The sequence below is a fragment of the Falco biarmicus genome, chromosome 6 (assembly GCF_023638135.1).
Source record: "Falco biarmicus isolate bFalBia1 chromosome 6, bFalBia1.pri, whole genome shotgun sequence".
Taxonomy (NCBI): domain Eukaryota; kingdom Metazoa; phylum Chordata; class Aves; order Falconiformes; family Falconidae; genus Falco; species Falco biarmicus.
Window position 1 is genome coordinate 77,236,337 of NC_079293.1, and position 26,641 is coordinate 77,262,977.

The 26,641-nt window shown below is 41.6% G+C and overlaps 1 protein-coding gene across 2 annotated transcripts in view; it reads right to left on the reverse strand.

Annotated features, from left to right (window-relative positions):
* Positions 1-26,376, reverse strand: part of CLIC5 (chloride intracellular channel 5) — a 93,863-nt gene extending 67,487 nt beyond the window's left edge. The window contains exons 1-2 of one of the 2 annotated variants that reach the window (XM_056343903.1): positions 25,900-26,376; positions 18,958-25,463 (exon numbers count right to left, since the gene is read on the reverse strand). In XM_056343903.1, the coding sequence (XP_056199878.1) occupies positions 18,958-19,449 (492 nt within the window). In that variant the 5' untranslated portion in view covers positions 19,450-25,463; positions 25,900-26,376. Of the gene's footprint in view, positions 1-18,957 lie in introns of both variants that reach the window. The other variant, XM_056343902.1, reaches the window with a different exon arrangement.
* Between the last annotated feature and the right edge of the window lie 265 nt (positions 26,377-26,641).

Below are 26,641 nucleotides of genomic sequence, written 5' to 3' on the forward strand. Positions count from 1 at the left end.
AAGTACGTGAACAGTTAGGACCACGATGAAGTTACTGATTCAACAGATAAGCACTCTGCCTACATTTGGTGAAAATAAGTAAATTTGAGGCGCCTCATAAGTATGCAATCCTGCAGTATGAGATACATATAAAACAGTCTATGTGGTTTTAACAAAGGTGGTTTTTTTACGTCACCTTGTAACTATGCACTATGTAACTGGAAACCACTTACTGCTGATTATTTACAAATCCATGTGCTCACCAAAGAAAAGGAAGACTGGTGCCTCTTCAAAATAGGCTACATGATGTATAAGAAACTTTTGATACTGGATCCTTGTTCACCATATTCATTTAGTGTCTTTTCACAGAAATATGACCTTGTAGCAACTTTAGGCTTTGAGAAATTGATAGTGGGGTTAAAATGTTCATAGATCTCCAGAGCAACATTAGATGCCCTGGGGTATCCTGCCTCCAGCTGTTGCTTTTCACCAGATCAGACGTCTTACACCTTACAGCAGCTGAATCACTTTCCCAGCTGAGAAAGCTGCTCTTTCTCAGATGGTGCCTGGTCAGATTTATCAGGTGACCAGAGTTCACCATTAGTTGATCTACAACCTCCAAGACTGACCTCCAAGAAATTTAGACTGCATGAATTCCTCAAGACAATCTATGTTGGGTCCTGGGGTGTTTAATTCAAATAGATTGTCTCTGAGGTTTTTGAACTTCCCTTTCTAGCCAAAGTAAGAATTACTTCTTCTCCATATTCAGCTTTTATTCCACCACAGGAACAAAAAACCAAGCAACTGAGACCAACGCTCAAGAAATTTTCTAACAATCATTAAAACAGACTTCATAAATTTTACGCAGATGAATCCCCAAACCCAAACAACCTTCAAACTACATGTACAGACAATGCATCAAAATAACTTGAGTAATATCCTGTCTGTACTGAATCAGAGCAATTCTATTAATTTAAGTATGGCTTACGTTTTCAGCCTACTACATTTTGGCCTACAGTGTGCTACTGCTTAGAAATCTCCCTGAAATCTCATCAAGGCCCACTGAGCAGACAGCATATTAACCATGATCCACAATGAATCACTTGATTAAAAATACTTGCCCTATAGCCCTTCATCATAGTCATGTGAACTGACAAGTTGAGTTCTCTTTAGTCCCCAAAATGACAAACAATGAGACTGAAACATTAGATAATGAAATTAAAATATAGCAACTGGTTTATAGAATCATAGAATCATTTAGGTTGGAAAATACTTTTGAGATCATGAAGTTCAGCCGTTAACCCAGGACTGTGAAGTCACCACTAAGCCATGCCTCTAAGCACCGCTTCTATGCATTTTTTAAACACCTCCAGGGACGGTGATTCCACCACCTCCATGGGCAGCCCGTTGCAGTGCTTGACAACTCTTTCCATGAAGAAATTTTTCCTCATATCCAATCTAAACCTCCCCTGGCATAACTTGAGGCCATTTCTTCTTGTCCTGTCACTTGTTATCTGGGAGAAGAAACCAACCCCCCACCAGCCTACAATCCCCTCTCAGGCAGCTGTAGAGAGCGATAAGGTCCCCCCTGAGCCTCCTCTTCCCCAGGCTGAACCCCCCCAGGTCCCTCAGCCGCTCCTCATCAGCCCTGTGCCCCAGCCCCTGCCCCAGCCCCCTGCCCGGCTCTGGACACGCTCCAGCCCCTCCACGTCCCCCTGCAGTGAGGGGCCCAAAGCTGAACACAGGGGTCCAGGGGCGGCCTCACCGGTGCCCAGCGCAGGGGGATGGGCACTGCCCTGCTCCTGATGGCCACACTCTTTCGGATACCAGCCAGGATGCTGATGGCCACCTGGGCCACCTGGGCACACAGCTGGCTCATGCCCAGCCGGCTGCTGACCAGCACCCCCAGGCCCTTTCCCACCAGGCACCTTCCCAGCCCCCTGCCCCCAGCCTGTAGCGCTGCCTGGGGTGGCTGTGACCCAGGGGCAGGACCCGGCACTGAGCCTGGTCGAACCTCATACAGTTGGCCTTGGTCCATCAGTCCAGCCTTCCCAGACCTCCCTCCACAGCCTTCCTACATGCAAGCAGACCAACACCACCACCCCAGCTTGGTGTCCCCTGCAAACTGACTGAGGGTGCACTCAATCCCCTCATCCAGATCATCAATAAAGATATGGAGTCTGAATCAAAGCTGTGTTATGTTCAGGTACATATTACAGATGTATTTCCTAGGGATTTAAATACTCTTGCTTAGCAATTGTCTCAGTGGCTGCAGCATCCTTCTGCCTCAGAATGATTTTATTTTGTCCTTGTTGTGCAGCACTCCTTTCCTTCCCTTGGTAAATAAAGACCCGTAACGATACAATCAAGCAGCAACATTTGTCCTCATGCTGCACATCACACCCTGGCTTACCAGTGTTCTGCTTCATTCCTCCCAACTGTCCTCCCATCTTCTCCACCGATAGCAAAGACAATAGCAAAATCCCTACTTAAATTGGTATTGAGTTTTACTATAGCAGGTAATATATTACGGAATTTAACAAACCCATAGTGAAAGTCCATAGTTAAAGCATGGGCAATTGGGGTTTAATAATGAGATATATAGGCTGCATTCTATCTAGCGGTCCCAGTGCTGAGCCCTGGGGAACACTGCTTGTGACTGGGCGCCAGCTGCATGTAGCTCCATCCACCACCTCTCTTTCGGCTCAGCCATCCAGCCAGCTTTTAACTCAGCATAGGGTGCACCCACCCGAGCCATGAGCAGCCAGTTTCTCCAGGAGATGCTGTGGGAGACAGTGTCAAAGGCTTTAATAATCTCCAGGTAGACAGCATCCACAGCCTTTCCCTCATCCACTAGGCAGATCATCTTGTCATAGAAGGAGATCAGGTTTGTCAAGCAGGACCTGCCTGTCATAACCCCATGCTGGCTGGGCCTGATCCCCTGGTTGTCCTGTACATGCTGTGTGATGGCGCTCAGGATGAGCTGCTCTATAACCTTCCTTGGCACCAAGGTCAGGCTGACAGGCCTGTAGTTCCCCGGATCCTCCATCTGGCCTTTCTTGTAGACAAGTGTCACATTGGCTAACCTTCAGTCTGCTGGCATCTGCCAGTTTGCCAAGACAGTTGATAGAAGATGGAGAGCGGCTTGGTGAGCTCCTCCGCCAGCTCCTTCAGTACCCTCAGATGAATCCCATCTGGCCCCAGAGACTTGTGCACATGGAAGTGGAGCAGCAGGTCACTAACTGTTTCCTCCCAGACAGTGGGGACTTGCTTCTGTTCCTCCTCATCTCTATCTTCCAGCTGTGGGTACCCTGAAGAAAGCTGGTCTTGCTATTAAAGACTGAGGCAAAGAAAGCACTACGCATCTCAGCCTTTTCCTCATCCTTTGTGGCAGCGCTCCCTGCCACACCCAATAAAGGATACAGGTTATCCTTGGCCTTCCTTTTGTTTCTAATGATTTGTAAAAACATCTTTTTTACATCCTTTACAGCAGTGGCCAGCCCGAGTTCTGCTGCGCTTTCACCTCTCCGATCCGCACCCTGCACAGCCTCACAACACCCCTGCGGCCCCCCAGAGCTGCCTGCCCCCTCTGCCAGCGGTGGAAACTCTCCCTTTCCCCGAGTTCCAGCCCAAGCTCCCTGCTCAGCCAGGCCTCCTCCTCCCCCACCGCTCATCTTTGCCTTTCGCCGTTCAGAATTCCTCCCTGAGGAACGCCCGGCCTGCCTGGAGCCCGGGCCCTGCAGGGCTGCCTCCCCAGGGGCTCTGTCACCCGGCCCCTGCACAGGCCAGCGCCGGCCCCCTGGCAGCACAAGGCAGCCGTTCTGCTGAGCCCCCTCCTCACTGCTCTGAGAAATGAAAACTCCTGTCATCCGGCGATCGCTGTGCCACAGATGCCCTCCAACCCCCACATCACCCACCAGTCCGTCCCTGTTTGCCCGTGGCAGGCTCCGTGGGGCATCTCCCCTGGCTGGCTCGCTGACCAGCTGGGTCAGGCAGTTATCCTCCGCCTGCTCCGGGAACCTCCTGGAACGTTCCCTCTTCGCCGTGGTGTATTTCCAGCGGCCATCCGGTAGGTTGAAGTCCCCCACAAGAACAAGAGCTAGCAATCATGAGACAAACTAAGTAATTCCTTATAGTTTCATACCTCATGTCTAAATTTATCCATGATTTCCCTATATGATAACATTTTAAATTAGTTCTCTATCTTCATAAAGCAAAGGATGGGCATTTTAGTGTTGTCCATTGAGCTTCCCTGAACTTAAACACTATGACTCTTCTTTAAAGGTTCATCAGCTTATAAAAAAAAGTCCTGCTTTCTATTCTTCCTTTTCTCAAAGCACTGAAGTATTTAAATACAAACATAATTTTATTAATTTAAAATGATTGAGAAAAATGTGAATTAAAGTTCTTATATGCTACAACATTAGGCAGGTGATTTATACATGTTATGGATAAGCATCAGAGCATTCAGCATGCTGCAGTGCTGAGCCCTTGGATATTTTGTTTTTTAAACAACTGGGATATGAGTGTAGCCTTCATTCTTAATAGGCCTTCTTGAAGGCCTGTGGAAAAGCCCATGATATGTACAAGAAAGGTAACCTCCCATGCCTGAATCAGTGTGATATTGAAAAAAAAACCCAACCAAAACCAAAACCTGTTAGAACAATAAGTCTGCTCTATAAAAATCAGGATTCTTGAATTATTTTCTCCAGCACTTATCTGGAAATTTCCTAGCTAATAGACAAATTATAGATAATGTTAATATTTAATATAAATATTATATAAAAATAAATTTAAATATTAAATAAAATATAAAAATATACATAGAAAAATTAGGAAGGATTTCTAATTACGTTAAAAATAAGAAACTATTTAAATTCTTTCTCCTGGTTTTCCTGTTTAATGAGGACTTCTCAGTATTACACAGACACCTCCCTGACCAGTCACGTGCCATTTCTGGCTAACAGAGACCCTCTCACAACAAGGGGCCACCAAAGTACCAGTATTAGAGACAAGGATGCACTATACTTCTGCAGCAAGTATAGATGCGGGCAAGTATATAAAACCCTTCCACTGGCCAGATTTTTAATCAAATACATTTTAAAATAAATCCAAAACCAGTACAAATAGATGTGAGCAGAGGTCATAAGAGAGATTAAATACCTATCTATTCCGATGCAAAGCTTCCACTCCTTCCATTTGCTTCTCAGCCAGTCCTCAAGCTACAGGGATACAGTGTGGAGCTTCAGATGCTAAGATTTCCCAAAGAGCAGTAACAGACAAGTGAACAGCCTCACCTAAATGTCAGTCACGGATTCAGAGAAGCCCTCTGAAGCTGTTGAACTTCAAATTCACGACCGGTACCTGTGAGCACTCTTAAGGCCAACAGGACCATGGAAATTCTGTCTCACTGGTGCTCTGCAGGCAGACTAGGAGACATTACAATGTTGTTAGAAAAACATTCTTGTTGCTGAAAGGAAAACAGGTGTCAGGATAAGAGAAAAACTGAGCGGAACAATGAAATTAATGAAGCTTTTTCTGACTGACTCTAATATCTATTTATCTCAGGACATTTCACCTCAAATAGAATGATGTACTTAATGAAACAAATGTAGCTATCTTAAACAAGGAAGTTTTTAAAAGAATCTTTTTTGCTGCTTGTTTAGCCTAGCTATAAATGTAGATGCAGCCTGAGACAGGATGTAGCTGTGGAAAAAAGGCACCTTTGTGGAAAGAAGATTTGTGCAGAAGAGGATTACTATGACAAGTAGCAGAAATGGAGACAAAAAGGATTGGCTGGTTAAGCCCACAAACATCTTGGGATATCTAAGCCTAAACTGATTTTTAAAAGTGCTAAATGAAAGAATGAATGCTGATGGACCATGCTGGCACAAGAACAAGGATGTATTGCCTGCACATGAAAAAGTGTCAATTGGAAATTAGAGCAAGGTGTCAAATCAGCAGAGCAATGATGTTCTGGAACAGATTTCCAAAATTATAATAATTATTTAACTTATTTTTTAGATAGACCTTGATCAGTTTATGAATTATGTATTATATGATGAGGCTGTCTGTGACGTTAAAGGACTCTATTTCATGTCCCAAAAGGTCACCTCCAGTCCCATGAACTTTTTTCAGATTACCAGGAACCCCCCAAAAATCATCTCAGTGAGTGCACAGATTTTTACCTTCCTGTGCCTCATTTTTTACAGACATACAAGTAGCACAATACTGTTTTTATCTCGGGAGATGTATTCTCAAGTTTTACTTCAGTAACACTTGTAGACTGCTTTGAGGTGACTGCATGGAGGCTGCAACAGAAAATCAATTAACATGTGAATCAAAATCCTGGTTTCAAATACTGCTTGCCTGTATCAAAACCAGAGCTCTGCGCTAACCAATTCACTTCTCATCTATTCCTAATTGTATAATTACAAATTCGTGAAGGTCACTGATGTCTTACAACAATATCAGAGATGTAGTAACAGTAAAACGTCAATCATAATTGTATTATTAATTGATATGAAAAGGATCACCTAGAGATCTAAATAGAAAAATCACACCTGCGGAAAAAAATCAATGACTCATTTTAGAGTAACATGATGCCTCATTTTTTTTTCTTTTTTCCACAGAATGTAATTTCATACAAGTTCGTACCATTTGCCATTAAGCACCTGTAAATATTTAAAAAATTGCCACTGACACAGAAAAATATTCAGGTGTTCCTTTCCAGCCACAATCACAGTGTATGAGAGGACACTGAAAATACTTCTAAATGGACCACTTAATACAGCTGCAGAACAGTGGAAAATAAAGGAAATTTTATTTTCACAATTAAAATCTTAAGCTGTGTTTGAAATGGTACCTAGGAATTCATATCTAGTAAATTCAGCTAGCTTTTGTATTCTACTGTGCTGTCTAAAATAAGAAGTAACTATAAAACAAATACAGTTGAAAGAAACATATACGGGGATTGCTGTTAAAAAAAGGATAAAGGTTGACTGAAGTTAAAGAAAGAGCACTGGTTCTCAGTCTTGGAAAGATAATAAAATGCATCAGTTTATCTAAGTTATACTGTTCAGTGAACAACCAAGCAGTCCAGTCTTGCTGCGTTCATTCACTACTGCATTTCAGTTGTTGCTGAGTGTGGCCACTGAAAGTGGAAAAGGAAAATTAAATAGCTTGAAAAAAAAATCAGTCTGAAGTTTGTTTCCAGATGTCCATTACCAGAATTAACTTTCAGTTGAATCTAGCAATACAAGCTTTGTATTTAAGCTGTCACTGGTGGCATTCAGTTTATTCAACTTCAAGTGACCATGCCACTGTGTTCAGTGAAAGTTTATAGCTTGATTCAGTTGCCTAAATCTAGATACCCAGCAGCACTTGAGAGGCCTTGGACAGCTGAGGAAATCTGTAAACATATATGAAAATATGTAAATATAGATGAAATCTATGGGAGACCTGTGACCTTCTGCAGAGGCAGCTGGAGGCCAGGAAGGGAGACTTAAGATGTCTAAAACAGCACCAGATGCCTATGGCTAGAAAACCAAATTATGCCTCTACTTGATACAATGAATAGAGTCTACTGAACAACTAACCTCACCCTGCAGCTGATGCCTACCTACACTTGCCCACGTGAATTAACATCCCACTGCACGGTATCAACTGCAGACGATAGCCTAGACATACTACAGAGATGTCGCTAATAGCTTGCAGACACAGCTTCAATTGTGTGAGCCAAATCCAACCCTTGGTATCTGAAGAAAACAAAGCACAGCAGAAAAGCGGCTTTCCTCTTGCAGATTACAAAATCATTTACATATATCATCACCAGTTGCTCTGCAGGGATTATCTATTATTTTTTGTTTGTAAAACATCTGCCACAGTAGAGCTGCTTTTTAGGTACTTCTGCATTAAACAATTAAAAATACTAAAAATCCCTCTATATTGGACAGAAACCATTTAACAGCTGACAGTACTGCTACACAGGTAAGTTTTCAGGGCCAGCAAAGAAGTAATCAATTCACATATCCAAACATTTTCCTCTCCTAAAACGTAGGAGCTGAGATGTTTCAAAAGAAAAGAATAATCCAAGCTGGGATAACAGTCTTCTTTTCAGAACATCAAAGAAGGAGTCACAAAAAGGAAAATACAAGGAAAAGACATAAGTCAATAAATCCTGGTTTAACTTTCTCTCAGTTTGACCTACATATTTACATTGTACTTGCTATTGCTGCAATCACTGGGCAGTAACAATTTCCTAGACAATACGGGTCCATACTTTGAAGCTGTTGCTATGCTACTGTGCTCTACCAGCCGTGGTCGCTGCCAGAGCCAAAAGCTGAAGGTGGCATGGGAGTGTCAGCTGAAAATTGATTCATGGACCTTTCTGGAGGCAGAAAAGGTGCATGAGCAAGGCACAGACTCAGCAGAGGTCAGAAGAAAGACCTTTTACCCTTCGTATCCAAAAGATTAAGCAAACCGCTATGCCCTGCTGCTAAAGCACACATTCTGTTCATGACTGATAGTTGGGGAACTGGACATTATCTGTAATAGAACGGCCGTTTGCTAATCTTTTCACACATGCACACAGAGTAATTCAGATAAGCATAAATTAAGCTATGAAGAGACCCACAAGACAGCTTTTGTCCTCAGAAATACGGGTGACATAACTACTAGATTTGTATGTTAAAAGATTACCAGTCTCCTACCTGTGATATGGTGCAGGTGGAAGCCATAAACCTGTGTTGTGTCTGGACGGCGTGGTGAGGAGGGGTTACAGGTCTATCTCTGTTTTCTGAGTTAGTAGAGCAAAAGCTCTGGTGATGGTATCCTTCACACCGGATTTATATCAGAGCAGTTGTCTGGCTCTAAACCCATACTGTTATCAGTGATGGGAGATCACAGTCTGATCATATCATGAAGAGAAACCTAACGCCCTTGAAGTCAAATGGCAGGCGCAAACCGTGCCATAGTACTGTATTACAGCTGCTTCCAAACAGGCGGTTTGGAATAAATGCTTGAGACCATTACGGAAGCATTTATTGGGAAAACACCAGGGCTAGAAGATGAACTTTGTAATCTTGAACAAAATGTTAAAGGGTGCATAAATACGTTAAAATACAGCAGATAAAGTGTCCTGAATAGACAGCTGGATAGATGATGAATTAAAGAAGCACTTGCTGTAGTAATTTTTATTTTCACTGCTACATAGACTACCTGTACCAGAAAATCAGAGCTTAAGAAATATATAAATTACCTGAAGAGATATTGGAAACAGTAAAAAAAAAACCACCACCCCCAAAAAAACCAACCAACCAACCAACAACAACAAAGAACAACCACCACAACACACCAAACCACCCAAGCTTTAGAAATGAGGACTCAAGCATGAGGGAAACCTGAGGGAATTTAATTTTTTTAGTCTATGAAAGCAAAGACTGTGGGAAATTTGCTATCTGCCTTCTAATATATAAAGGACCAACCTATTAAAAAGAAAATCAGCATAATTCAGAGCAATAGAATTTTAATAAAGGAAAATAATTAAGCACTGACAGAGACTAATTGGTGTAGAGTGCTGAATCTGCATCACTGAATGTTTTCAAAGCATCATCTGTGGAGGGATAGTCTAGATAAGACTGAGAGCAGGAGGACACATCTTATCACTTGATATTCCAGGCCTGTATTTCTATACTTCATTGTAACTGTAAACTACCTTAATTAGACTATTTGCAGCAAAACCCACCCATTAATTTCATTAAAATTACCAAAAAGGGTATCACGTTAGGATATTGGCTCTCCATTAGTCATTTCTTGCCATGCACATGTTAACTTCAGCATGTTGCATCTTGGTCTGTAAATCTGCCAGAACTGGAAAACTCTGAAAACAGGTTTTGGATCTTTTCCTTGCTGAAGTTACTCAGTTAACACTATTTAAAAGATGGATTATGAATCACTTAACCTTTTCCTAAGCTTATGCGTAAGACCAAAATAATATTTGTTTACTTGCTTATTTACAAATTTAATCCTTATAAAAATATTTCTACAAATATTTTTTAAAGCTAAAATGTCATAAAAAGCCAAATTACTATAATTTTAGGTAGATGTAGAGAGTTACACCTGCCACTGGCTTCAGCCAGAACTTGTTTTATTATCTGCAAACTTAGTGGAGAAGATACGGTTTAACACCAGCTTTATGTGCTGTATTGGAGTCAATTAAAAGACTATCTTTTCTTGCATTGCTAAAAAATATTTGGATAGCCAATTTCTTTTGCAGATATCTACCACATCAAAATTGCAAGCACAGTTGTTTTACTCTGTCGACTATGAGTGTAGTAAGAAATAAGTGGTTGAAAATTTGAAAAATTGATACTCTCATTAATATTGCTATCCACCTCTTTATTTGAAACACCCTGCATGGCTTCCTACAGAAAACCAGAAATGTTCATCTGTGCCAGGTACTCTTTTACTTTTCATCTGCGTCTCACAAAATGTTCAGGGCTGCTCAGCAAAGCATCAGCATAACCACTAACTTGAGACAGGACATCCACATGATTACATTAAGATCTGTTTCTGCTCTTCTCAAATAATACATGCTAAAAACTACCTATGTCCTGTAACTTTCTGTTCTAAACCATTAATACACATTTTTAAAGAGAACTTTCTCAACAGATACAAATATGCTCCACAAAACAGAAAAACCAGCTCAATGATGTCCTGGTTTCAGCTGTGATAGAGTTAATTTTCTTCTCAGTAGCTACTGCAATGCTCGGGGTGTGTGTATATCTCTCACAGGACTGGAGAGATGATGGTGGTTAATTGGGATGTATTGGTGAGAAAGTGTGGTACCTGGCAATGACGTAGATAGTATGGAATAAGGGTTGGATACTGCCCTGGTTTTGGCTAGGCTAATTTTCTTCCTAAGAGCTGGTATAGTGCTGTGTTTTGGATTGAGTATGAGAACCACGCTGATAACACAGGGATGGCTCAGTTGTTGCTCAGTCGTGCTCACCCTAAGCCAAGGGCTTTCCAGTTCCCCATGCTCTGCAGCGAGGGGGGGCACAAGGAGCCGGGAGGGAGCAGAGCCAGGACAGCTGCCCCGAGCTGGCCAAAGGGATATTCCATAGACAGACCGTCACGGTCAGTATATAAACTGGGGGAGCTGGGCGGGAGGGGCTGATCGCTGCTCGGGGACTGGATGGGCATCGCTCAGCGGGTGGTGAGCAACTATATTGGTACCACTTGTCCTTCTTGGGTTTTATTCCTCTCTTTCTCTCTCTGTGCCCCCCCCCCCCCCCCCCCTTCATTACAGTTGTTATTTATGCTTTCATTCTTTTGTTTTAATTTCATGGGCTTTATCTTTTTCCAATTCTTTCCCCAATCCCACCCAGGCAGGCAAGAGCAAGCAGCCCTGTGGTACTTGATTGTCAGCTGGGGTTAAACCATTAGAGCCCTTTTTGGCACCCAACGTGGAGCACAGAGGGTTGAGGTAACAACAGATCTGACCAGAGCATGTTAAAACAACTTTGTTATAAGCATTCATTGTAGTGGTGTAATAGTCACGTTGATTTTTTTGCTCTCAGAGTTGTTGTGCTTGTTCTGAGTTAGGTTAAGTCACACCTTGCAGCATGATTTCCCTGTTGTGCTGTTTATCATCTCTGGGTCCTGGGTCAAGGTTATCATTCTGTTGTACTTTGTAATACTGCTTTGTGATTATGACAGGTCGTGAAACTAATCTGGTCTGTGTACTCAGCGCTGGTGTCACCTCAGTACTTCAGGAGCCATCTATTGGGAATTATTAATAATTACACCTTTTAACTTTTCTCAGAGAAGCAACCTAAGGAAGAGACATCTTTCTACATCTTCCCCTTCTCCTCCAGGCTAGTTAAGAGTAGCATTTGAGATTTTTGAAAAATTTTAATACTCTTGGGATACTGAAACCAGCCTGGTCCTATTGCTAGGAGCCAGCACGTAGCTGAAAGTGGTTCATACCTTTTTTAGGGTTAAGCATCTGTGACTACTCCAACCCCTGCAACAGGCACTGTGGTTATTTCAGACCCTGGCAATGGGTGAGGCAGAGGACCAATCCATGCTGGTACCAGCCACCCCTATACAGAAGAAATGGATATGAAAGACAGCTGATTTAGTAAAAGAGGATGAAGTGGGGCCACCACAAGAACAGGAGGAAGAGGCAGAAGAAGCAGTAACCACTCGATCCCTATCCCTGAGTGAGCTGCAGGATATGCACAAATATATCGGCCATCTTCCAATGTGAGCACGTTACCACCTGGCTGCTCTTAAGCTGGGATAACAGGGCTAAGAGACTGGAATTAGAAAGTATGGAAGCCACGCTGCTGGGATCACTTTCTAGGGAAGGGGGCATTGCCAAGGCAATTGGAAAAGGGACACAAGTCCCCAGCCTCTGGAGGTGACTCCTGTCAAGAGTGAAGGAAAGGTAGACCTTCAAGGAAGGCATTACATGTCACCCAGGCAAGACAACCACCATGGAGAGTGCTGTCCACTACCTGAAGGAATTAGCTGTGCTAGAGATGATTTATGATGATCTGAACAACACACAGCCACCCACAGATCCAGATGAAGACAAATGCACATGACCCATGTGGCGGAAATTTCTATGGTGTGCACCACCATCATATGCCAACTCATGGGCAGTAATGAGCTGGAAGGGACAAAGCAGCAGCAACAGTGGATGAAGTGGTTTGCCAACTCTGAGAGTACGAAGACAACACCTCTTCCTCCCTCATCTTGGCTGTGGAGAAACTGGTCCAGCAACTCGACAAGCATAGATCTTACTCCCCATCTTGTACAGACCACATCTCAGCTATGAACAGTAAGTGTCCTTTTGCTCAAGAGAGAGGATAAAGAGGGCGCACACCATGGGGTACAACGTGGTTTTACCTGTGGGACCACGGAGAGGATGTGAGGAAGTGTGATATGCAAAACCTACCCCAACCCTAGAGGCACGGATATGTGAATTGCTGGGGGAAAAGTCTGGGTTATTCCTGCCTCAGGCAAAAAAAAAAAAAAAAAAAAAAAAAAAAGGGAGTGCTTTTGCTCAAGGACCTGGGTGCACTTGGTGAGTAATGCGGGAGGATGGGGAATTTTTATGTGTGCCTCAAGGGGACTTGATTTTGAGTGAGAATAGCCAATGAATTGTATGATGTTAATTGCTGTATAGGACTATATATTATCACTTTGATGGTGGCTGTATACCCATCACTGCACTTGGCGCCTTGTGACACCCGTCTCTGCCACTCCAGATACGGGGACCTGAATCCAACTCCCTTCTGATTCCCACCTTAATGAAGAATGAACTTTGATGAAATCGGAGAAGCACAGCAGTGATGGAATCACAACTGGCTTCAGCATGTAGCAATCCAACACCACACCCCAGCTCTCCTGTCCTGAGTGACCACCGTGACAGATGGAGCCTGAAATAACAGACTAAATGAACTCAACGGACACTTTATAGGGATGGCATAGACTAACATAAAGTAATGATATCTCTCTGTGTGTATGTCCCGCTTTCAGCTGGGATATTTCTTCTTAGGAACAGGTGCAGTGCTGGGTTTTAGATTTGGTGTGAGAACAATGCTGACAGCACACAGACGCTTTTGGCTGTTGCTAGGCGAGCTTTATACTAAGTCAAGGACAACTCAGTTTCTCAGGCCCTGCCAGCGAGAGGGCTGAAGGGGCGCAGGAAACTGGGAGGGGACACAGCCAGGACAGCTGACCCCAAATAGCCAAAGGATATTCCACACCATATGATGTCATGCTGAGCATATAAAGCTGGAGAAAGAAGAAGGAAAGGGGAGAGATTCAGAATGATGGCGTTTGTCTTCCCAAATAACTGTTACACGGGATGGAGCCCTGCTTCTCTGGGGATGGATGAGCACCTGCCTGCCCATGGGAAGTGGGGAATTAATTCCTTGCTTTGCTTTGGCTGGGGTTAAACCACAACAGTGTGTGTATATATGTATGTGTGTGTGTATATATCTCTCACAGGACTGGAGAGATGATGGTGGTTAATTGGGATGTATTGGTGAGAAAGTGTGGTACCTGGCAATGACGTAGATAGTATGGAATAAGGGTTGGATACTGCCCTGGTTTTGGCTAGGCTAATTTTCTTCCTAAGAGCTGGTATAGTGCTGTGTTTTGGACTGAGCATGAGAACCACGCTGATAACACAGGGATGGCTCAGTTGTTGCTCAGTCGTGCTCACCCTAAGCCAAGGGCTTTCCAGTTCCCCACGCTCTGCCAGCGAGGGGGGGCACAAGGGGCCGGGAGGGAGCAGAGCCAGGACAGCTGCCCCGAGCTGGCCAAAGGGATATTCCATAGCACAGACGGTCACACCCAGTATATAAACTGGGGGAGCTGGGCGGGAGGGGCTGATCGTTGCTCGGGGACTGGCTGGGCATCGCTCAGCGGATGATGGGCAACTGTATTGGGCACCACCTGTTTTTCTTGTGTTTTGTTCCTCTCTCTCTCCCCTCTTTTCATTACAATTGTTGTTATTATTATTACTATTATTGTTATTCTTCTATTTTACTTCAATTATTAAACTGTTCTCTCAACCCGCGGGTTTTAACTTTTTTCCAATTCTCGCCATCCCACTGGGGCAGGGGGCAAATGAGTGAGCAGCTGCATGGTACTCAGTTGCTGGCTGATGTTAAACCACAACAAATGGGAAGAAGCATGATTTTTGCAATGATACAAGTAATTAATCTCACTAACCTTGTTAAGAACATGGTCCGTCTTTCATAGGAGTTCAGCTCAACTTCACGAGTCAGTAGGAACCTAGCACAGGGTTGTGCCATCAAGTTAGAGCCCTCAGACATTCCTGACTTGGAAACAGGGAGTGGGAAGCATCTTGCAGAAAAACCAGAAACATCCTTTCTTTCACAGCTACTGCCTTAAAGACATTTTACTAAAAGATGCAATAATCCTAATGGAAACAGCTAAACGTTTAGTTCTGATGTACAGAGAAATTAAAAGCAGTATGTTTCTTAAAACAGCATTCTTAAATATAGGCACTGGTATCCAGTGAAAGGACAAACTGAGATACGGGAAATTCCATTTAAACATAGGAAAACACATTTTTACCATGAGGATAGGACACTGGAACGGCTGCACAGAGAAGTTGCAGATTCTTCATCTTTGGAAATATTCAAAACGTGACCAGACATGGCCCGAAGCAACCTGCTCTAGGTGATCCTGCTCTGAGTAAAGGGCTGGACTAGATGATCTCCAGAGGTGCTTTCCAGTATCCTTAAATCTGTAACCCCAGTGCAGTGATCCAACATACATGTTCACGATGCTAAACCACTGTATTAAATTGGTATTGTTTGCAAAATACAAGGTGTTTATTGCTCAGGGTAAAGAATTATTTTCCTTCGTTTGGCAACTCTGCTCCCATGGCACAAATGTGTACAGAGAGGGTATAACCTGTAGCCCATCTCAGGTCATCAATGAACCAGAAGCACAGTAATTTTATTCTGAAAATAGAGGGACTATTGTTTAAATAAAAACTAGAGATTCAGGAAAATAAGAAGTTAAATTTTTCAAAGAAACAACCTTCAGAACAAATACACCACTAAACAAGGAACATACAAATGAAAACAACATACAACTGAAAAGGTTTAACTTCTGAGCAACAACTACAATTAGGTCAAGCAGTCCTATGCACTCAGTACATAGCCTGTATGTCAGTCATATTTTTGTTCAAATTTCAAAGGCTTTTGTTTGAAGAAATTACAATGTCATTGAAAGGGCATTAAGCTGGCTGTGACAAGCCTTAACATGCTGGATTTGGACAAACATCTCTATGTTGGTACATGCTATATTCTGCTATTAAAGGTACAGGGAATTCCTTGATGAAAGCCAAGATTTTTTACCTTATGGCACATTCTGAAATAGTCCACTGATGGTGACATAGTTTCTGAGTTACTGATAATCAGTGATAGATGAGTTAATGTTATTTAAACATCGTTTTGGTGTCTAATAACACAGAACGGACTACAGTCTGAAAGTGTGGTCCTAATGCAACAGCACTTAAATACTCTGAAGAAGTTAAATTGCTGTTCTAGCCAGCTAGTCTATAAGTTAGACACCAGTTAATTTTCTCCCTTTCTCTGGTTTTCAGTCAGCAGCAACTTGTCTGACACATTTCCAGCCCCTCACAGAGATTTATTAGTGCTACAAACAAAGGAAGGAACAAATAGTGGTAGAATTGTCATTACCACTATTGTCCCACAGCAAAAGGTCTTGCTGTCACTGTTAATGTCTGCAGAAAAGAGCAAATCCAAAAGATAACCCAATTTCAGAGCAACATTGACCTCAGGTGGACTACAGACCATAGAAGAAAGGAACCATCTGAATAACCGCCAGTGACACAGCTGAGAGATTTGGTTCCTACGTGCAAGAAGCAATAGCCCTTGAGTATTTCACAATTCCCGTTATAACTCTATGACCTTCCATTTTATAAGCTGACTTTTGCTATCTAGATAATTAAAGATAGCGAAGCTGGATCTGCACCCCATGGAGTTAGTGCTTTATTACCTTGATACCAGAAAGAAAGAAAAGCAAAAATCCAAAAATGAAATGTCATCAATTTCTCAAGGAATAAACTGCTGTCATAGGAGTTCAGTTCAGTCACCCACACAGAAGTATGCAGTGCCCTACCCATCGGGTCACCAGCTCCTGCTGGAGGAAGACCACAGCATGGATTACCTGAAAGCCTCATGCCTTATCTTCCAGCCAGGTAGGGATGCCCTGGGGCTCAAGGACATCTCAGTTTAGTCAGAGTCCGAAGTTTGTGCTTTTCTCTAGACCAGCTGATAAGCCCCTTTATGGGATACTCAGCTATTCCACACAACAAAAGCAAGAAAAGGGACTTCCTCAATCCTTCTCCACGACAGTTCTTTTCAAAATGCCCCTCTTCCTACTTTTCAGAAATTCAAACTAACTCCGTCATCTCTGCTTGAATGGGATCATCTGCACGCATTTTATTTTTTCATGCACAGAAAGAGGACACCATTATTTTGAAACAAGAGGAATGCGAAAGAATAAGGAATAGAGAGATGAGTTCAAAGCCAAAATGCAACACTCACACTGCTAACACCATGTAGTTGCTAACAAACAAAAGAGACTCAATTGCTGCAACTTTTAAAACATGTATGCAGAACTACAAGCAGAGACATGAACTAGAACCAACACCACAGATATTATTTTGTCCATATAATTAACATATTTTTAGCAACAACCATGATTCAGTCACAGAAATATGACAACTGTCGTTTCAGAGTCATACAGTGTAAGTACTATGAAGATTAAAAAAAAAATGCCCAAGTGCCCTCACACATGGTCTCATAGCCCACTTCTAGAGAAATCAGTAGCAAAAACCCACATGACCCCTCTCCTGAAGGAAGATACTCCCTCTCCTGAACGATACACATCTTTTCACAAGAGTTGCTGCAGTTATATTGCAATTCAAGAGAAATGGCTGTAGTTCCATGGTTTGTCTTATGCAGAATAAGACTAAGTACCATGACAGCCATTTCTTGTTCATTTGGTTGGGGTTTTTATCAGTAATTTAAATTACCTACCTTTATGCAAAAACTATAAAAGCAATCACAAAGGATTGTGACATAGAGAAGGGAGACATGAAGAGGGAATAAAATCAATTTTTCATCTACAGGAAGACATGACACAAAGGAAAACATTTGAATCATAACTTTTTTTAACACTTTCAAAAGAATCTCAAGATTCTCTTAACACTTGATTGAATTACTCTCCTTTATCCTACAAGTAAATGTAGCATAACTTTTTAACTAACTCTGTTTTCCAAGAAATCCAAGATTTACAATGGAAACCAAATGAAATATTAGGAGAGTCCACCAAGCCATTTGATCTCACTTAGCTCATACAAGATAATCAGTATTTCCTATTAGTGCAAAGGTTATAGTGTGTTCTTGCTTAAATAAACTAAATTAACCAAATACAGACATTGCTGAAAACACTTCTCACGATATGTGGTAACAAAATCTCTTATTCCGCTTTCAAAGCACCTATGGAACCGAGGAACAGATTCTGATAATCTTATTTATGTTGAAAAGTTACAAATTTCTCAAGACTTCTATTGAAATAACAAGAGTATTACACTCATGGTGTATGGTCTTTTTAAGGGAAACAAGAGCGGGAAAATTTATCAGTTATGTAGTTAAAAAGCAGGAACTGTCAGGTCTGTCTTACAGCCTAATAAATATTGAGAATAGTTGAATACAAGAGATTTTATGAAGGGAAGTACAGTGTTTATTTAAGAACACAGGTGTTTATGGTTTAGAAATTCAAGTAAGACTTTACAGGGTCAGAGAAAGTGTGAAAGTCCCCTCAGTAATTTATACCTAACTTGAAATTTATGAAAAGTACATGTTAAAATTGTCACAGAAATACATTAATCTAAACATTGAAAGAAGTAAAAGAAAGACCTCTTTCAGGGATGAGCATTTGTGCAAATTTTGTTGCCATTGTTTAAACTATATATTTAGTTTTCTTCATAGAATTAATAACTTTCACTTTTGAGCTGTCAGGTACTAGATAGATAGTGAAACGCAGGGATAACTGAACTAGCTTAACTAACCAGTTCAGGCAGTAGTAGTCTAGCTGTAACAGCAGGGAGATTTCACAGAATACATGAACTGCAGTAACAATCAGAATACCTTCACCACACTCATACTCCTACTTGAAGTGAAGAAATCCCAGGCATCTCCGTACAACACAAACCTTCTCTTTCTGTGACTTAAGCTGTAAGAGGGAAGTGAATGGACTGGTCCCCTGCAGCACGCAGGCAGCAGAGTTGGGAACAAAGCAGTGGGTATTCGTATTTTACTGATTTGGAGGACACATGCATTGATTTGGCATTTAAAACCAGTGCATTCTTAGAAACACCCAAGCTCTTACCTTTACAAACATGAAAATCTCGCAATCTTGCTGAAAGTTGTCAGTCTCTCCAAAGTTATTGTTAAGAGGGAACTTGCGGGAAGTTAAAGAGTTGGAAGAGGTGTTTGGGCTCCGACGCAACTGGAAATCCAGAGGAAAATGAATGTTGCTCTCAAACATCATGTCCTCTGCATGTTTATCTTCCAGAGTTGGACTCATCAGATCCATCTCCTGGTATGAATGGTCTTCTTCAGCACCATGGTGAGATGAAGAAGAACCATCCTCCCCATCAGCCCCATGCTGAGAGGCCACAGAATTACTACAGCTATCTTCTGAACTCTCTTGACTACTATCCATGCTCTCTGGGATAGTAGTGATGGAACAAGGAGATGCTGGTTCTTCATGGACATGATCATAAAGATTATCCCCTTTGTCTTCCTCAGTGTCTGGAATCTCATAGATACTGGTAGTGTCAACATTCTGATAAACATTGGTAAAGACCTGATCTTCCATGACTGCTGGCCGGTGAGTTTTGCCTGCCTTCTGGTACCTTAAAAGACTACAATTAAAGTGAAATGTTGACAGACAAATGCTCTTCAGGAGGAAGCAGAGTCTGTGGTATGCTTTCTGAATGCTCTGCTGTGAATGGCAGATCTCCAACAATCATTTACTGAGAGCTTTAAATAAACAGCTACACTTCCACTGAAGTAAAAGATAGGGCTGTCTCAATTTTTAACCCCTTTGTTGATCTGACTGCTGGTAACCATATCTTAGGAGCTGTAATCACTTGTTCCTCCAGATACAGTCTGGCCAAATACAGTGAAAAAAAGCTGAAACACTTACCAGTACTAGAACGCTATGGTAAAAAATATATGTATTCTTTCACAGGAAGTCAAAAATGGTTTTACTGGAAATCTTATGTACCTTTTGTGTGAAGATGTAGAAATACAAGATTTACCCACTCACTCATATTTTCAACACACAAAAGCCTAGCTTCAAGGAAAAGCAAGGCAAAATTGCCTCAACAATACAAGCAATCATTTGCAATGTTTCAGTTGTTACTCACACCACCATCAATGAATGATGATCACTTATAAAAAAATACAAAGAAAAGAAAAATATTATAAAATGGTATAGCCACGAGGAAAATGCATCAAACCTGAACTCTTTTCAGTTTTGCCACCGGTTCACTTAGGGACCTTGAACCACTCATTTCACATTTAGTGACTTCATCCTCTCACCTATAAACTAGGGCCAAAAACTGTATAAAGTCTTGTGAGCTGCCCTGGAATCTAGGAAAAGAAAGCACTGAATAAGCATTAACAACTATTATGTTTACTTAATATATCACTTGCTTATAATCACATCTAGTTTATATATCTCCATGTCATAACACACAGGCCCAAACTGCCAAAGTTGGGTTAATGCCACTTGACTTTAGCAATCTATTTAGCCACCTTGTCTATACGGTTCCTTTTCTCTAAAAAGAGGAGAGACAGACAAAACTCTGAAGCAGATGAATATCTTCAGCTTTAGCACAAAATTAACTGCCCTTTTAAAGACAGATACATATTCTAGAGCATCTGAAAACAACAGAGCTGAAACTCATTAAAGATCAAAATCTACATTTATCAAAGTTATGAGAACGTCAGACCTTAGTGACGAAAGACTTTTTATCTATATATTTACTGCATCTGGATTATGCAGATTACTACAGAATTTCTCAGAATCTAATGATATTTAACCTTTTGGGTTTGAGCCAAAGGAAAAACAAAGGTGTTTTCCTCCTGACCCATCCTTGTAACTTCCTGAGAGGTAACTGCCACAGCCAGGTTGGATTTCTAGAAGAAACACAGAAGAGGGGTTAAAGAGAAAGATTTTAACTCCAGCTACCCACAAACAGAACAAGCAGGGGAACACAGGCTGTTTCACATGGCAGAGTAGCAGGTCCTGCCTGCCTGAGATGTATGATTGTAGTTTATTGTCAGTGTTCTTATACTGAACATTTAAGACTACTAATAAAATTAAATATCAAAACCAAATCAATACTTCAGCTTACTAAACTTGGATTCACCTTCTGAGGCTTCTAGATAACCCCAGCAGTGCCAAAATTACAGCCACAACCAAGTCTAATCACTGTAACAGTGAGGAAAAACACTACAGCACAATTCCAACTCCCTACATGAAACCAGCAATAAAGTACAAAAACGCAGGCAAGTATCAGAGATCAATGAGATCTCTTAGCTCATGATGCATTTCTGGACTGATGCAACTCAAGGACTTAAAGGATAGTAACCTATATCAAGGCCTAATTTCAACTATTATTACCCACAAATTCTTGCCTGGCACAAGTGGTCTATCAGCAAACACAATGGAGTATACCTCCTCTTTACATTTTCTGTATGCAACTCAGCCACAATACTTCACATGGAAATCCTAAATAAGAGATTCTGAAATGTGTGCTGTGTAATCTGTATTGAAAACTTCTAGCATTCAAGACCAGTTGATTCAATATTAGGCTAATCGTAAGACTGATTTAAAATCATGAGCTTAAACTACTAAAGCTCAAGAAAGGGGAAAACCAATGAGCCAACTAGAAACTTTTGTAAGTTTAACATTCTTAAGAATATTTTTTACTTTTAAGAAAAAACTTGCATTTCTTCACATTTTGTAGAAATACAAGTGTATTTCTGCCTGTGTCTGTTCAACTTGCTCTGAGCACGGCCTTGATAAGCAACTCCCACCGATGTTCAACCTCTTCTTACAGAGTGCTTGCAAGATCAAATATGCTGGGATCATAAAAATTCCCTCCTTAGTAACTCTGCTGGCAAAAAACTTGAGGAAGAAAAGAACACAGACACACTCATGACACAAAACAAAGAGCAAAGTCCAGTTGCACGGAATTAAATCAAATGACTGATTTTGTTTTTTCCTCCATGAAGAAGACATTAGCAGGATGCAGCACCGCCTGCTGGAGGGTACAAAACAGCACAGGTAAAATAAGGAATAAGAGCATAATGTATGAGTATTATTTAATGTAGTTGATCTGGATTTCATTAGTCAGAAATGTGAGTTACCCAAGTTCTCCCTTCCTCTTCCCCCCCCCCCCCAAAAGCAAAGAAAAGTAACATTCAGCTCTGAGATCCAGACTCCACTCCTGCAGTAGTGATAAAGCCCTCGAGTAAATTTGACCGCACTTAATTTCATAGAATCATAAGACTCATTTAGGCTGGAAAAGACCTTTAAGATCATCAAATCCAAGCACTATAGGGTCATCTGCACTTACGAGCACTCAATGCAAAAACCATCAATGTTCCTGGCCATTCAGGATGCTAATTTTACAAAATTAACTTTTTTTTCTTTGTAAAGCTCAAACATTTCCAAAGCTTTGCAACCTGTAATTCAAGTACATTATCAAAACTACACTGTAGGCTCTGGGAGAAAGACTGTTTATGGTTTATAGACATATTACAACAGAATTGCAATAAAATTGTACCACTTCTTTTTCACTCCTGACTGCACTAAATACCTGGATGAAATCAACAACAAATAAACTTCCTTGCACCATTTCCAGCCTCAACTTTTACCTACATCATTAGCAGCACCTCATCTCTTCACAGTTCATAAACAGTAATGCTTTATTCATTGCCAATCTTGCAGTAAACAACATGAGGATAAGACCTTTATGCCATATTCAGATCTTTTGGGAAATCTCTGTGTAGGGCATGCTTCTGTTTTGGCTCTGTGCTCTCTATAAGAATGAGAGACCCAGGTTCCTCTACCCAGTTTTTCCTACAGCCATTAAGACTCACAGGCCTGCATAACAGGAACAGACTGTGAAAACCAGCATTCTTTAGAGGTCCGAGCATGAGCAGATCCCCACAGTTTTTCAAAATAGAAATGATTTTGTGAGAAGGAGCAACAAGGATTGTTCAGTATGGCCCTGTTTTGCTCCAGCCTTTGGGTGGTCCCCTTTGGGCACCCAAGCAGATCACTGGAACCACGCTGCTATGAAGGACATACCTTATGAAGGACAAGAAGTCACACAGGTATGCTGACAATTTTATCTGTATTGTATGTGTGCATACGTAGTTTGTTCATCTTCTGAAACACATGCTTCAGCTCAGTTTCATCTTAACTGTTGACATGCAAAGCCACAGCAGTTTCTGCATTGAATTTAAGACTTAGTAAGGAAAACAAAATTAAGAAGAAAAAAAAAACACAAAACATTTCAGAAGACTGTGGTTTGGTAGATTTTGATCATCACACCATTTCACACAGGAGTCAGCACATCCTTGAAGCAGACCTGCAGAAATCCCTTCGTTGCTCAGCTAATGCTGACCTGTATTCTGTAGCCTTGAGGGGCTGGATTGTAAATTCAGGGCCGCGCTGTAATAATTGTCATTCACCTTCACCCAGATTTTGCTTTGCTACTGACTACATAAAAGGCATATTTAAAGCCAACATATTAGTAAATTTAACTCCGCATAAGACAGACACTTCTCCACTGGGAACTAGACAAACAATAGAAAATTATTTTGTACAGGACACTCAACTTGCACGTTATCAACAGCTTTTAGTTGTTAAAAATACCGGAAGCAGTTATATGTCAACAGACATTTGAAAACCTGCTTTACCTGCTGCAGGGCTTAAACAATTATTCCTGATTTGGATGTTTCAAAGCCCTTTATTTGTGGTCTTCCAGGTCCTCGTACAAAACTGTTTGGTTTGCTCTCCAACTCCATTTGGAAACTCCATTAGAATACCCAAATGCCTAAGAAATATTGACTTTTTGTTCACTAAAGTGCTTCAAGGAAAAGATTTTCATTTGCCTGTAAAATTTGGCATCATTTCACCAGCCTTGTTTACCTCTGAAACTAAGCACCCATAGAAAGCCCAGCAACCTGGCTTCAAGCTTGTTTACAGTAGAGGCTCTAGTAACTGAAATAGAGAAGGCAGAAACACCACACTACCCTGTGTCACCCTGTCATGCAGCCTAAGGGATAGCGTTCCACAGCCAGCTTGAGAAACAGCATGGCTGAGAGCCCTGTTTCGTTTATAGACTCCATATACAACCTATTCTTCAGATTAAATGGGCAATAAAAGCTTAAAGTCTAATACAGTTTAACAGCTGTTAGTCACCCAGCCCTTTTATGGTTTTATGAAAAACCTTGCTATTTTTCTTCATCTCAACGATATAAAGATGCATCAAAACACAGTAAATGACAGGTAAAAAACCTACTCAGCAAAAATGATCACAGAGATTTTTGTCAGATGGACAAAACTGAGGGGGAAAAAATGGAAAAATACAGGAAAATGTTTCTCTTTCAACACGAAGTTATTTTAACTCTAAGTAATGAAAATGCCCTGCTTTTTCTTAAGTACTTAATACAAGTATCTGAACTATTCATATGCAACATCTAGTTTTCATCTGAATAAACAAGGAGTTGCTTCCCCTCCACAACACTGTCAATAGGAGGGTACAGTTTCCCATCTAGAAATTTAAGTGTTTTACTAAACCTAGCCAAACACTGAGAATATTTTGGGTTGCCTACCCTTTACTTCCTGTCATTCACTAAATTCCACTGACACAAACAAATGCATGTAATGGTTTTTGAGCTGCAGTGCTCAGTTATACTACAGCAGTAAATCTGTACAGCTTCTGACAGGATTTAGTATGGTCTAGTGCTTAGAAGAACTGCAGTCCATACAGATAAACTTGGAGTGAGATACAATGCAGAGATGAAAACAGTGAAAGGCAAACATCTTGGTAGTTCCCAGTTTTACTCCTCTTAATACAAGCATACAGGTAACTCACCCATTTCTTGTAAGCATATGGAACAAAGTGCTGCATTAAATACGTGATACATATTAGCCAGCCCAGTTCAAAGTCCAGAGCTTGCATGGTATGCTGCCTTCATGATGTGTCAAACTGAACACATTATATTAGGCTGGGCTCATGAATAGGTGAAATTTCAAAGCACATGGGTGAGGGTAAACAAGAGATTACTCACACCTTTTAGGACTGAATAGCTGAGTAAGTATGTTGTCAAACTAGGTCAGCAAAAGAGCCTGGATGCTTAAAATTTGTGTCTCTGCATAGAGTTTGTAACAAGGCCTCAATCGTAATTTGATGGAACTGGCTAAAAGACTGCACCTGTTATGCATTCCCCTGACCTCTAATTCACTCTGTGTAATAAATATTTTGAAGGAAATACAATAAAGTAATTCATAAAGGACACTTCCCTTCCCCACATGATCAACTGTCATGCATATTTACAAAGCTGAATTAGTGTAACAAAACCAAACAAAAGGGGAGGGGGGGCCACAAAAAAACCTTGACATACAACATGTACATAGCTACAAGAAGTCTTATCTAGCTCACCTGGAATTTGTTTTTCCTCTTTTACAATCACTTGCTTTGCTACATTCCATAAATCAAGGTGAATCAGAGGCTTGTCACCTTGCAGCCTATTGTACCATATCTTTAGAGCCACTCTACAGTTGGCATGCGCAGGTAGCACAACCTGCCAAAATCATACATATGTGAAAGCCATTAGGAAGAAACAAACTCAAATCTACACAGCATTTAGAATAAACACACTAGCAGGATACACAGAATGAAATTCAGATCCTCTGCTTAAGCCAAACATGAAGCTATAAGCATGTCTTTCTCCAGTTCTGATGAGGTTTAAAACGGAGCAATGACTCCTGCTCTGTGCTATTAAAGGACAAATTTGCTCTATTTACACAGAGCTGATTTCATTGTTACTCAGCACCAGTAACTTAAAGAGGTTTTGCAGAATTACTAATCCCTTCTCACAATAAAAAGGAAAACCAAGGGAATGTAAAATATTTGCCTTAATTTATGAAACAAATTTATACCAGGACCCAAACCAGACCTCAGCCCTTCATACTACACACTGACTTCCTAAAAGCAGCAGTGGTATTCTGAGTACTTACATTCAACAACACATTCACAATTTTCCTGCACGTGTTTCATCTTTTAGGGTAAACCAGTGCTGTCACAGAGGAGCACAAAAAGGTCATACACAGGAAAACATTACGAACAGACAACTTTCAGAGCTCCATGACCACAAGGGAGCAGGAGTCATGGAGAACTGGGAGATTTTGTAGTCACATCACACTGACAACCACCATTGCCTTGCAAAGGCCACAGCCTGGGGCTGCTGAGACACCTGCAAAGGAGGCACGTTACAGGGGGCATCCTAGGGAAACACAGGACAACACCCAGTAACACACCCTGTCACAGCTTCACCTCGCCTCACCCCATGGCATCCTTCTGCAGCCATGGGCCACGCCAGTAGACCCAGCAAACAGCCCGTACCTGAAGCAAGCTCTGATCCCTTACCAGCAAGCCTCACCATCCCACCTTGGGGACCAACCCACTCGCATCCCAGCCCAGGGGGGCTAACATGTCTCTCGGGGCTAACATGCCTCTCGTAAAAACCCATGCTCCCCTGCAACACACCACATCCTCCTGCTTGAAGCATCTGCCTGTCACAGCTCCCTCAGACCCACTCCCCTCAGCTCCCTACAGCCCTGCTCCTCTCAGCCCTCCACGGCTCCCTACAACTCCCCTCATCTCAGCCTCCCTCATCTCACCTCCCCTCAGCCCCCCCATGGCTCCCTATAGCTCTCCTCATTTCTGCTACCCTCATCTCAGTTTCTTTCAGCCACCCTC